Consider the following 14,017-nt stretch of genomic DNA (forward strand, 5'->3'; position numbering starts at 1 on the left):
TGTTAAGCACTGAATATTTAACATTAGGTTCTCTAATGCCTTTTCTAATCCTTCCTAATGGGTCTGCCTCATTAATGCTGCCTCTTACTCCTCTTTCCCCTCAGCCCCTGCTGGCTCTGCTGGTACTCCTCCCCTTCCTGCTACTTCTGCATCTGCCCCTGCCCCTCTTGTTCCTGCTACTGTCCCTTCCTCCACTGCCCCAGACGCTGCTGCTGGGGGGGCCCAGACCCTTGCTGATGGCTTCACTTCTCCAACTCCCCCTGTTGTTTCTTCCACTCCCCCTACAGGTGAGTATGGCTTGTTCCTTGGCAGGCACATCCAGTCATCTGGCTCTTTTCCCTGGAACTCTGGCTTTGTGACTTTTGTTTGTGCTGTGTATGTGTGTATAAAATCTAAAGAATAATGGACTAACTTAGAAAATGTCATGTGACAAAAGAGTAGAATTTCCTGAGGAAATCAGGGTAAAGTTCATATACTTTTTTCCAGTAGAGTAACACAAATACACATTTTTTTAATTGCTTGAATTTCATTTACTGGAGATTTGTGAACTTAGTATGGAGCCATCTTCTGTACAGTTTTGAGAAGTTGTTGTTAGAAGTATTGTTAGAGATTAAGCCTTTAACAAAAAGTCTATGCAAATAATTCTAAGGTATATTTTATAGGAAATATTTGATATAACAATTTGGAAGTCTCTGTAAGTCTGTCATAGCACTGGAAACACATAGCCAGTGGACTTTTTAAGAATTTCAGGTTTACTTAAGTGTTACTTAAGGTTGACTGGTGTTTTAGTGTTTTAAAACTGCAGCCTAAAATTTGTCTTAATGGGGAAGGGAAAAAAGGTTCAGTTGCTACAAAATGTATTTGCAAAGTTAATAGCGATGCTGGTTAGCAAACAAATTCTTTATTATAAAAGTGTATGTGTTTGGACACGCATCACCTTAGCTTGCCTCATACTTTGTAGAATATGTATTTAGCTCTGCTGCTCTATAAGCAGATGTTTAAATGTGTTAAAGGACACTTTTAGCTAAAATGGATTTTGGACGGTGTTTTATGGGACAGCTTCTATGATAGCGCCTCTTGAGAAAAGCTTTCCGTGTGAGTGTAATCGCAGGCTGTTCTTTGATCTACACGTCTCTGTTAGGCCAGACTGTCTAGCTAAATACAAGAATCTTGTTATGCTCCAGCACCGGTGGGGTAAAAAATTAATGTTGAAGTTGGTTGTAGGCCCAGAGGGAACAAATCACTCCCACCCAAGAGTCAACATTTTAGTAATAAAATCACAATTTAATAGGTACGGCTTCGTAGTCTGCACTGAATAAACATTTGTTGTATGAGTGATTATGTATAGTTTTTCTTAACGAAAAGTAAGGTAAATGCCTTAATAACAATTTATATCAATATAATCTCTTTTATACAGTCTTTGAATCACCAAGTACTTTTTTCTTCTCTTCTTATGGTATAATTTACATACAGTGAAATTCACCCTTTTTAGTATGTATGTTTGTGACAAATGTATACAGTGATGTAACCACAACTTCAGTCAAGATATAGAATAGTCCTATCATCTGCGAATTTCCTCTATGTTCTTTGTAGTCAGTCGTTCCTTTTCACTCCTAGCCCCTGGCAACCCTTTGATTTGGTTTTTTTGTTTTTGTTTTGTTTTCATCTCTGAAGTTTTGCCTTTGTAAGAATATCATGTAAATAGAAGCATATGTATATAGCCTTTTGGGTCTGGCTTTTTGGCACCAGTGCATTTGAGATTTATTCATGTTGTTTCGTGTTTCATTATTTAGCTCTCTTTTATTACTGAGTAGTGTTCTGTCCACAATTTGTTTATCCCTTTCCCCGTTGAGGGACACTTGGATTATTTCCATTTTGGGGTTATTATGAATAAAATTGCCATAAGCATACACACACAGACTTTGTGTGAGTGTAGATTTTCAGTTCATTTGGGTAAACACCTAGGGAGTAGGATTGGTGGTTGTATGGTACGTGAATGTTTAATTTTACGAGAAACTGTCAAATTGTTTTCCAAAGTGGCTGAACAGTTGACACCCCCCCCCAGCAGTGAGACTCCCGTGCTCCTCATACTTGTTAGTACTTGCTGTTGTCAGTTTGCTTTTTTTTTTTTTAAACTTTAGCCATTCTATTAGATATATAATAGTTTCTTGTGTGGTTTTGGTTTTCATTTTCCTAATGACTAATGGTACAGAAATATCTTTTCGTGTGCTCTTTTGCTATCTGTTTATCTTCTTTGATGAAATATCTTTTCAGATGTCGTGCTCCCCTCCACAGACCTTTTGAATTGGATTTTCTTTTTTTAAAGATTTTATTTATTTATTTGACAGAGATAGAGACAGCCAGCGAGAGAGGGAACACAAGCAGGGGGAGTGGGAGAGGAAGAAGCAGGCTCATAGCGGGGGAGCCTGATGTGGGGCTCGATCCCACAACGCCGGGATCACGCCCTGAGCCGAAGGCAGACGCTTAACCGCTGTGTCACCCAGGCGCCCCTGGATTGTTTGTTTTCTTATCGAATTCCTTTATTTCTGAATTTAAGTCCTTCATTGATTATATGATTTGGAAATGTTTTCTTCCGTTTGTGACTTACCTTTTTATTCTCTTAATGGTACTTTTTAGAAGGGGAGTTCTTCATTTTGATTGAGTCTAGTTCGTTGGTTTTTTTCTATTATGGATTGTGCTTTCAGTGTCATACTTTCAAACTTGTTACCTTACACAAGGTCAAAGATTTTGTTTTTTTTCTAGAACTTTTTAGTTTTAGGTTTTATAGTTAGGTCTGTGTTAATTAAACTGTAGTTTTGTTTGCTTTTTTAACCCAAGGCAAAGTAAATGGTTTATTAATGGAATGAATAGAGAATCTTTTATGTATTGTCTTTGAATTACTGAGGACGTGAGATTTTAGACACCATCTAACTATATAAAATTTGTAATGGTTTAATTATCAGATACTTTTAACTTGAAATGGTAGGTTTGTATTATTAGTTCATTACCGATTGATTACTTAAATGCCAGTAATGTATTTGTATCTGGTGATTCAAATGACAAAATGTACCTTTTAAATAATAATTTATTAGTTTATATATTTTTACTTTTTTTTAATCATTGTTACAGAGACTTGACAGTAGATTATGTTTAAGCTTGAATACTCCAGATTTTTTATACAAAAGAATTGATTTTTAGGTTTTGATGCTGTCATATGTAAAAGTAAATGATATAGCAGATATTGAGTACTTCTCTAATATTCTTTATATGAGTTCATATGAATCCAAGTTTGATAAAGTTATGGAGTTCCTGAAGACCAGTTTTACTCATGTAAACCCTTTTTACAATCATGGATAAGATGAAAAATTGCCAGAAGTGTTTTTCTTTCTTTTCTCCTTTCCCCCTCCCTTTATTCCTCCCTGCACTTTCTCCTCCTATTTCCTCTTCCCTTTATCTCTCCTCCTCCCCCTTCTTCCTCTCTCTCACTTCTGCTCCCTCCCCTCTCCTCCTTTTTCCTCCCCTCCTTTCTTGCCTGCTGGAGTGATCTCTCTTGGGTGCTCTAGTCCTCTGTCTGATCTATCTGTAATAGTAGTAGGCCTTCAGCTGAATGATGTTAAGTGGAAGTGGAGTCACAATAAAATTTAGGGAGTGGATTGCATTAGGGAATTGGATAGATTAAGAAAGAATGTCTTTAGTTAGTATTAGCTGTTGAAGTACTCAGCAAAATTGAGTGAAATTGCTAATATTATAGATTTAGAGATGGTATTACAAATAAGATATATTTTGATTCACTTTTTTTGTATCTTAGCTTTTTTCTTAATTGTAAATTTCTTAAGCTGTAATTTTAATACAAAGTCATCTAGTTTTGGAGATGGAGAGTTTTGATTGAATAAGGATGTGTTTGGTTTGGAATTATGTCACTTGATTGTTTCCTGAAATATTTTGTTTTCCTTTAAACTGACTGCTTTGTCACCTTAAATTTACTGCTGCTATTATTATTATTATTATTATTATTATTATTATTATTATTTTGGATAAGGCTGTGTGTCAAACATTTTTTGTTTTGCTTTCCCAAATGTCATTCTTTAGGTTTTTTGTTTTTTTTTTTAAAGGGTTTATTTGTTTATTTTACAGAGAGAGAAGGAGTTGGGAGTGGTGGTGGTGGGGAGGGGCAGAGGGAGAAAGAATCCAAGCAGGACACAGGGCTTGATCTCAGGAGCCTGAAATCACTACCTGAGCTAAAACCGAAACCAAGAGTTGGGTGTTTAATTGACTGTGCCAACCAGGCGCCCCGCTTTCTTTCTCTATATCTTTTATTCTTTTTTTTTTTTTTTTTGAGAGCGAGAGTGCACACGCGTGGGGGTGGAAGGGCAGAGGGAGAAGGACAGAGAGAGAATCTTAAACAGGCTCCATGACCAGAGCCAAGCCTGACACGGGGCTTGATCTCACAACCCTGAGATCATGACCTGAGCTGAAATCAAGAGTTGGACACTTGACCTACTGAGCTACCCAGGTGCCCCTTGTCTTGTTTAGTTTTTAGTGGTCGTTTTTGGGCGGTAGAAGAGAAAGTAAGCCATAAATTTTAATTGTGATGATTTTGAAACCCTATCAAATTATTAATTTAATAAAATTGTAATTAGTAATCTATTTAGAGTGTAGCTTTTCCAAACCTAATTTTATTTACCTACTTTCCTGCTTTTGTACTTTGATGTCAGCTGAGCAATAACTGTGACCTTGCATGATGTTTATCAGATAGCAATTAAATTAGCTAAACATTGTTATTTTTAATAATCTTATTAAGATTCAGGCAGTGTACCTAAAGCATTTCATTGCCTTAGATAATTATCTTTTAATGACAAATGTATGCTCTGTCCCTTTTCCAGGTCATCCTGTTCAGTTCTACAGCATGAACAGACCTGCCTCTCGCCATACTCCCCCAACAATAGGGGGCTCGTTGCCCTATAGACGCCCTCCTTCCATAACTTCACAGACAAGCCTTCAGAATCAGATGAACGGAGGACCTTTTTATAGCCAGAATCCAGGTTAGATTTTCTTTTGCATTCTGTAGAATATATCTAATTAAAATCTTCAGTTACAGAGGAAAAAACCTTTAATTACAAATTACTAGCACATAATAGGTGTTTAGTACTCTTTGTTGAATGAATGGAAGAATGACTACAAGGTTGCTTATACTGTATCATGCCGTTCTTTTTTTTAAAATCAGTACATGATTTCCATATAAAGTTGTAGAACTTAATTTTTCTGAACAGAATCTTTGTGCTGGTGCTAATTTGCTTTAAAGAATAATATTGTGGTGAACAGTATTTCCTTCTTATTTAATCAGATATCCTTGCTCTGTGAATACCAAATAATGAAAATTGAGTGTTCAGAGTTTGAAAGTGGTATATTAAAAGAGAAATAATATTTTTATAGCTGTTTTGTGCTAGGCAGTTATACTGTCTTACTCAGTTCTCATACCAAGCCTATGATGGGAAAGCTAGGACTTGGACAGATTGATCCAGGTATTACAGCCATCTTTCAGTTGCATCATGCATACAGAAGAAATTAATCTGGCACGTATTTAATACCATACGTAGTCATTATTTTTGCTTCTTCCCCAGAGAGAGTAAGAGCAAATATTAGATTCTATGACTATTGTGGACATGGCATATCAACTTACTGTGTTTTTCTGGATTATTGCCCAGAGACCAGTAAGCCTGTGTATCTTTAATATTTGGGGACATCCCATTCCATCTTTGGTAAGCCCTGAAACCGGTCTACTGTGGCTACTACCTTTTGGTGAAACCTTATTCCTTTGGAGTCATGCAGAAGAAATTTGATCCTTCTACATAAATGCAGTTTAAAGAATGTTTTTATGTATATTATCTCATTTGATTCTTACAGTCATGGGATCATTTTCATCTGTATTTTGTAGGATGAGAAACTGAAGCTGGGGTGATGTCAGGTTAGGATTTGAACTTAGGTCATCTGCCTCTAAGTTCCATGTTCTTTCTTCATATTAGCCTCCCTACCTTCAGATTTTAAAAAAATCTCTCTCTCACTCTCTTAGTTTTCTTTTTGGTGAGGAGGTGGGGGTGGTCAGGAGGATGTCCACATTGTGATATAAAACCGTGTGAGAGCCAGAGACTGTGTCAGTCTTTTATACAGTTTTATCCCGGAACTAGTGCTCAGTGAATTCACTGTGGTTTCCTGTGAGATGGACATCTGGCAGCACTGTTACTGCATTTGGGTGAGTTTGAGAAGGCATTCTAACATAGGGATTAAAATATGGAACACCCAGGGTCTAGTGCCAGGTCTTCAGAGTACAGTATTTGTTTTCTGATGATCCTAAGGGTACAATAGTTGTTTTTTAATGAGATTATTTCAAAAACAAGCTAATGAAAGGAACACTTTGATCAGGGCATAACTGAAACCCCTTTGGTTCTTACTGTTTCTTAATAATCTAGCCAAAGAGATAGGAACACCAGTTTATCATTCATCTTGTCAATGGCAAAGAGGGTCCCTGAAATAAATAGAGCTAAACATAAGTTAACAGTTTTTACCTTAAATATAAATGTGAAGCCCCTTGGCGGTAAAGAAGTATATGTACACACACACATACACACGTATTTGTACATTTACATATATAAACCTAGTTTGGTAAGTGTCTTAGTTCAGGCTGGTGTCATAAAGTGCCATAGACTAAGTGGCTTATAAATAACAGAAATTTATTTCTCACAGTTCTGGAGGCTGAAAGTCAGATCAGGGTGCTACCATAGTCAAGTCCTGGGGTTCTCTTCCAGGTTGCAGACTGCTATCTTCTCGTATCCGCACATGGTGGAAGAAGAGAGGGAGTTGTCTAGGTCTCTTTTATAAGGGCACTAATTCCATTCATGAGGGGGTCTACCCTCATGACCTAATTGCCTCCCAAAGACCCCCCTCCATACCATCATATTAGAATTTCAACATATGAATTTAGGGATGCGTAAATATTCAGTCCATAACATTAAAGAATCAATGATGTGGTATTTAAATACCAAGGCCTTTGGAAGAGATAATCCTATATTTTACTGCTCACAGTCTCTTACAGCAAAGACTAAAAAAAATCTAATTCATAAAGTGAAATGTTGGTTCCAAGAAATGTGACTGTATATAGTTATATGAGAGTATATAGTTATATGTGAATGAGTGTGGTGTTTCACACGGGAAAATGTCAAGCTTTAGCCATTGAATGTTATTAAAAACAACTAAAAAGAAACAGTGAAAAAATGATAGTGGGTTAGTGGAATTGCAGAAGAGAAGCCAATAACCTATATCCTCTAAATGAGAGTTAAGTTACAGCATTACCATAAATTTCCGGAAGAATGCAGATGTGGTGGGGCTTTAGCAAAGTATAAATAAAGAGCAGTAGCAAGAAGCAATTTTCAAATACTTGTATTAGGCAGTCTTTAGGGTTTGTTAGAGAATGCTTACTCTTTTTTTTTTTTTTTTAAAGAATGCTTACTGTAATGAGAGCAGAAAAGCAAGAAAACAACTGGAAAGTGTTATATTCTCAGATGACCAAGGAAATCAGATAGACCCTTTACACTGATTATTAACACAAGCTGTGTTTTTAAACTTTGTGTTAATTTGCTGCTTTTTTCTTGGGATAACATCTTATGGTAATTTTTTTTGCTTGAAAAGGAACAACAATGATCCAATTCTTTTAACCCTTCTGAAACTACAGAACTGATAATTATATGGTAACCATATTCTTTTCCATCAAAAAAGCCTCCTTACTGAGGATGATTAGTTAAGTTCACTTTTAAATACTCCCTGCTGTTCATGTTTAGGAAATATTTCACTCTTAAAATGAATTGCTTAAATCATTTCCTTCACTGCAGTGTAAAATATAAACACCTAAACTTGAATGCACCGTCAGATGTCTATAACCTCTAAAGGTGTTATTCTTTTTTTTTTTTTTAAAGATTTATTCATTTATTTTAGAGATGGAAGGGAGGGGGAGAAGCTGAGAGAGAAACTTGAGCAGACTCTGCACTGAGTGTGGAGCCCACCGTGGGGCTCTCACAACCCTGAGATCGCGACTTGAGCTGAAAGCAAGAGTCGGATACTTAACTGACTGCACCACCCTGAAAAGGTGCCCTGGCGGTATACTTTTAATGGTTTCAGAAGTAGTAGTTAGAATGTTTATTTTGTCTGATTTTCTCAGAGTATGTATAAATCTGTAGAAATAAGCTGTAAAATTCCAAGTTATTTTTCACAACTCTTTGAAGTAGACATTTTAAAACAATAAGCCTCAAAGATTATGCTCCAGAGGATTTTAGAAATAACCAGGAAGGTCATGCTTGGGAAGTCTGTATACTTCGTCAGCACGTCATCATCCTCTAAGTTTGGTTTGCTTGCAGACCATTTTACTATATTCATATCTACTTGTTGCTGTGTGTAGAACTTAAGATCTCTCTATAAACTCCAGTCATTTGGGGAGGCCATCTCTTCACATTAACATCGTTAGTGTATATTGTGAACCTAAAACTCCTGAATCTACGTTTGGAGATCTTTTGGTGGTTATAGGGAAAAGATCTTGTCATATGAAGAATTGTCTTAGCTAAATGGAGTGAAAACAGTTGTCTAGTTAACTTCTCTTCCCTGTTCACGAGATGCTTAGGACTAGAACTGAATATTACAGATAATTCTTCTCATCAAAATTCTGCTTAAATCTCCTAGAATGGTTCATTTTCAGCTCAGCTCTAAGGAAAATAAATCTAGTCTAAAGTAGGATATTCTGGTTCACAGGAGTTCTAGTCAAATAAAAACGCAGTCCAGAAAGAAAATGCTGTGGTATCTGAATTAATTTGGACCATCACATTAAAATTTTGCCCTGGGGGAAAAAAGTAGCATTTGGGGTGACCTTTGTAAACTCCACTTGGAACTGAATTTTTTGAACATGGTCTGGCTTTGAGAAAAATCTAACTTGTTTTGTTACAAAGTAAATCTGTTTTAGAAAGATTCGGGATTGGTTTTTACCTGGGCCGCTCTTGGTGGACTTCTTAAAACCATATGGTTTCAGATTTTTACTTTCAGAACTAGAAAAGAAATAGAACATACTCACCTTAAAAAATAATACACTTGATCTACCTACAGAAAGACTGTTCTGAATTAAGCACCTAATCATTCTGGTTTAGCTGAGCATCAGAAGGTCATTTAAAAAAAAAATTGGATGAGAAACAGTGACTGAAGTGGGGGAATTTCCTATTTTGCTATTATGGGAGAGGTTGGGACTGGTGCTAACAGAAGAGGAACAATTTTCATCTTATTCAATGTGAACATACACCCAATAAATACTTTTCCAGAATGCCAGTTGCTGTCTGCTGCTCTTTCTCTTTTATCAGCTTTGTCTCTGCTACTTCTGTGTTCATTATGTCGTCTTCTTCCTTCAAGTTTGAAAACAACAGGGTGTTGGGAACATATCAACAATTGTCCCAAGCCTCTGTAAGGGGGAGACACGGCACCAAAAGGTTTACTGCCAAGAAGTATGACTTTAGGGAAAAACCTAATCAAAAGGTACCTTTTAAAGAAAGGTACCCATTGCTGGGGTTATTCTACTCTCCCTCACATCTAGATTCTCTACAGTATTAACTAATAGCTTAACTCTTGTCTATATATTATATATATTCCTTAGTTACCAAGTGGTACTTTTTTCGCACCAAGTTCTCTTCTTTCCTTTGTGTTTATGCTGCCTTGATTTTTTTTGTGCCGGGTCCTGGGTTAGGCATTCTGCATGCATTAGTGTTTTTTTGTTTTTGTTTTTTGTTTGTTTGTTTTTAAATCTTTGCAACCACTCTGTAAAGCAAACCAGTCTTTTTTATCACATTTATGGATCAGGTCCAAAGAAGTTATTACTAGGTGTTTAACAACAAGGAAATGGTGAATCAGATATTTGACACTGAGTAACTTTCAAGTCCAGTCTTTTACCACTAAGCACTCTTTCACCTAAGGTACTTTCCTATTTCATATCTACCCACCTGCTTTTCCAGGTTTGTATTTTTCCTCCGGCTTATTTTGTGCTAGCCATATAGAAACAATTCTGGTCCTGTGAACTGATCATGCTGTTCTGTACCTCTCAGCCTTTGCCCCTTACTTGGTTCTCATCTTGTCTTTCTCCATTCTTGTCTGTTTGTTGAACTCCTTTTTTCTGGTGCCCATTCAGAGAGCATTTCTGTGTGGCCTTCCTTACCACTAACCCATCCCGGTGCCCTCACTACCGGCCCTCACACCATCCCCATGCCGACTCTCCCACCACAGCCACCTCCAGCAAATTGCTACAGACATTGCTGGGTTAAGGTTATTATTTTGTTTTGTACCCCCAATTAGAATGTGATCTCTTTGAGGGCAGTGACTCTTTTTCATCCTTTCACTTGTATTAGTCTTAACCGTAATTTGGACTTAATAAAGGTGTTCTCTTTTTGTAAGAAGATGCATACTATACTTTATACCTATTCTGAAGGAAACGATAACTGTAGAATTAATCTTGGGCGGTTGTTTGGCATGTACCTGGCTTATTTATTTACATACGTTAAACATTTGTTGTAGGCTAACTAGTGCTAGGCACTGTACCAGGTGTTCGCGATAGAGGGAAAGACACCTTGGGGAGGACAGAATGGTTTGAATGAGTCCAGTGTTTTGTATGAAGTGGGATTATGAAAAATTGTAATGACACGGACCTCTCAGAATAGTTTTGATACTGGCCTCCTAGGCGAGTGCTTGCCGCTTACTAGAAAGTCAGTAAATATGTAATTAATGAATGAAGAACCAATTAATTTGCTTGTTAATGAAGTAATGAAAAGTATAAATTTGGGTTGGGATGCAGTGTTTTTTTTTTTTTTTTTCTGGTATCGATGAACATTTAAACTTGTAAACTTTAAGATCCTGAAAACGAAATTATTCATGATAACCTGCAGAAATTCTTTCTTTGAGAAGACATGTTGTTAGTGATATGACAAGATCAGTTTGCCATTACATGTTAGAATAGATCTGTATATAATAAATGCTTCCTGTTGCAATTTTTAGAACTTTCTTTAAACTCCCCCTAATACTTTGTTTTTTGTGTTAATGTATTATCCCTTAAAAGAGGATCTTTAAGAAATAGCTTATAAAATATTTGTATGTAGTGTTTTCCCTCCTTATATGTTCATTTTATTGTATTAGCCTTTCCTTTTAATGTAACTCGCCCTTACCCCTTACCCTCCACACCTTTTTTGTTTTTGCAGTATCTCTTGCTCCTCCTCCTCCCTCCATCCTACAGGTAACTCCTCAGTTACCTTTAATGGGATTTGTGGCCAGAGTCCAAGAAAATAGTAAGTTTATGTCTTCTTTATGCTGTAGATCAGATTATAGGCATAAAATGTCATTTATATGTGATTGGCTGAATAGTCATTCATTCGCTGATACTTCACATATTTGGATATTATGAATAAGTCACTGGGTGAGCAGCTAGTGTGAATGATAAAATAATTAAGATGAAGTTTTCTGCTTTCAGATAACTTAAAATCTGGTCGTGAAGATAAGACAAAAATAAAACACATATGAGAAAAGAAAGACCACATCAAACCAAGGAGATGCTACGTAGTCACCAGATATCCCATCTTTTTCTCTGGGTTGCTCTAACAAGTAGGAGCCTAGTTTCCTATCACTAGAGTTGTAGGGTTTTGTGGCCGCTTCAGAATCTTCCTCTAGTCTTGTGATTCCAAGTGTAAAAATGGCAATGGCCATGCCGCGGTAGGTCTCAGGGAACCAAATTACCAGTCTGTCTCCCAAGAGGCCTCGTAGATTGGCAGTGAATTTACATTGGCCTGTGGTCTGGGGTCGAGACATGCAGGATTAGATAACTAATTTTATTGACCCATTCAGTCCTCTCCTACGGAAGCATTAAGGAAGCTCAGGAGACTGATATCTACAAAGCAGGAGGCCTGCGTCACATTCAGTGAGGAATTGCTGTTACGGAGACCAGTGAACATAGTCTGAAACATAGAGGAATTCTCTTTTTGTGAGTGGTCTATGCAAGGAGCCCACGTTACAATCATAAGGTTGCATGCTGGGCACGGAGTCTGAACTAGGGGAGTTGCATTAATGAAAGTTTTAATGCCGTCAGTATGAAGAAGCCCCGTGTATGCATCTCAGAACAGGGATGGCCTGACCAGAGGGTAGAAATATTTGCACGCTGTTGCTTAGGACTCCTGCTTCTTCCATGGGCATTGCCGATACTAGAATGTGAGCTCTTATGAGAGCAGAGTTTTTTGTTGGTTCTGTTGGCTGGCTGTTTCCCCAGCATTTAAAGAAGTATCTGACACAAAGCAGACACTTCAGTCCCTGCTTTTTTCGGGTGTTTGTTTGTTTGTTTTTTTCTTGTGCTTCTATAGCTAACTAAATGCCCCCCTTTTATGGACACATTTCTTTGTTTTTTAACTGGTTGTAATCCAGTCTTACTTGCCTGAGGGCTCACTGTCTCTTTCAGGTGCCTTTGCATCTCTGCTAGCTTCTGAAAATAGTCCAACTTCTGCTTATTGGAAGGTAAACCAGGAGCACCTCCAATGTTTAGCAGTGTGATTGCCTTTTGGGATAGGCTTTTCTTTCTTTCCATAGTCATATATATTTCTCACCTACAAGATGCATAAAAATAAGAAAACTTTGTATGTGAGGTGAGCTGTGGCTGATTTTATAGACACAGCAGGACTTCTGCATTCAAATGAGTGTTGTTCTCTTCAAAACATTCACCTTGGAAAGATGTATACTTGTCTTTTAGAATTATCTTCATGGTTTTCAGGTATATTATTTTGAAGATACTCTGGTAGCAGATAGTCTGTAATAAGATCGATGTTTGGAAACACTCTGGAATTATTTGGAACCAGGTATACTGGGCTGACTAGTACAGCTATGATTCTGTTATTCTTCTTAAAATCCTTCTGTGGCTCCCCATTGCTCTTTGGATAGAATTCAAACTGTTGGAAGGCCCTTGCTGCTTAGTCCTCTTCAGCTTCCTCATGCCTCTTTCTACTGAACTTTGGCCAGTTCTCCGAAGGGTTCCTACTTTCTTACCTTTGTATTTTTTTCCTTTACAGCTGACATGAAATATCCACCCTCACTCCATCGTATCCTCTAGCCATTAACTCTTACTTATTCTTCTGGTTCAGGAAGCCTTTCCTGACGTACGTAAGAGTTTTGGTCTATTGCTCTGTTTTCTATAGTGACTTAAAGCACTTACTGGACGTAATTACAAGTGAAAATTTGGTTGTCCATGTCTCTATGACTTTTGTCCACTGCTCTGTCCCAGTGCTGAGCATAGTAGCTAACCATCAGTTGATGTTTGTTGAATGAGTAATCATGAAACCTGACTTTAAAGTTTTTAAATTGATCTCATCCCATACTAGTGTATCTTTTAAGATAACAGGCACTGAAGTTCAAATTCCTGCTCTTCCACTTACTTAGTGTAGGACTACTTAATCTTGGAAAGCCAGTTTCCACATCCATAAAATGAGGATTAAAAAAACACCTCCCAAGGTAAAGATTAAATGAAATAATGTATCAGAAAGTGCTAGCTGAGTAATTGGAACATTTTAAGTAAAAAAGGGTAGCTTATGTCAGTCTCATTCAGCTAACACTCAGGCATTATAAGAAATGGTAAAAATGAGCAATGGCAGAATCTTTGAGTAATTTTGTAGTGTAATTTCTCAAGGTGATTGTTTTGAAAGACAGCGTTCCTTTGGATCTTTGTTTTACGTAATTGTTTAATCTCTTTATCTTATAAATGCAAACAGGTTATATTGTTGATTCTTACCCCAACCATATGTAATTTGTCATAAAATATATGCTAAATCACATATCTATAGTTTTTATTTAAAAAAACCCATTAGGAGTGAAAGAATCACTTTCAATGAGTAGTTTTGAAGTGCATTAAGCAGATAGTTTGGGAAGTAGATTGGCAGCAGGTGGAAGAGTACTGGAATCGGACGGAATATGATAC

General features: G+C 37.1%; 1 protein-coding gene across 11 annotated transcripts in view; it reads left to right on the forward strand.

The window, feature by feature from the left end:
• ABI2 (abl interactor 2) overlaps nucleotides 1-14,017 on the forward strand; it is a 115,129-nt gene that overhangs the window by 86,900 nt on the left and 14,212 nt on the right. For 3 of the 11 annotated variants that reach the window (XM_044381244.3, XM_044381243.3, XM_057304199.1), the window contains 3 exons: nucleotides 105-287; nucleotides 4,884-5,042; nucleotides 11,268-11,354. In XM_044381244.3, coding sequence (XP_044237179.1) covers nucleotides 105-287; nucleotides 4,884-5,042; nucleotides 11,268-11,354 — 429 coding nt within the window. The remainder of the gene's footprint in view (nucleotides 1-104; nucleotides 288-4,883; nucleotides 5,043-11,267; nucleotides 11,355-14,017) is intronic. The other 8 variants (XM_026492140.4, XM_026492142.4, XM_044381239.3 and 5 more) reach the window with 3 other exon arrangements.

This window comes from Ursus arctos, unplaced genomic scaffold (genome assembly GCF_023065955.2).
Source record: "Ursus arctos isolate Adak ecotype North America unplaced genomic scaffold, UrsArc2.0 scaffold_1, whole genome shotgun sequence".
NCBI lineage: Eukaryota > Metazoa > Chordata > Mammalia > Carnivora > Ursidae > Ursus > Ursus arctos.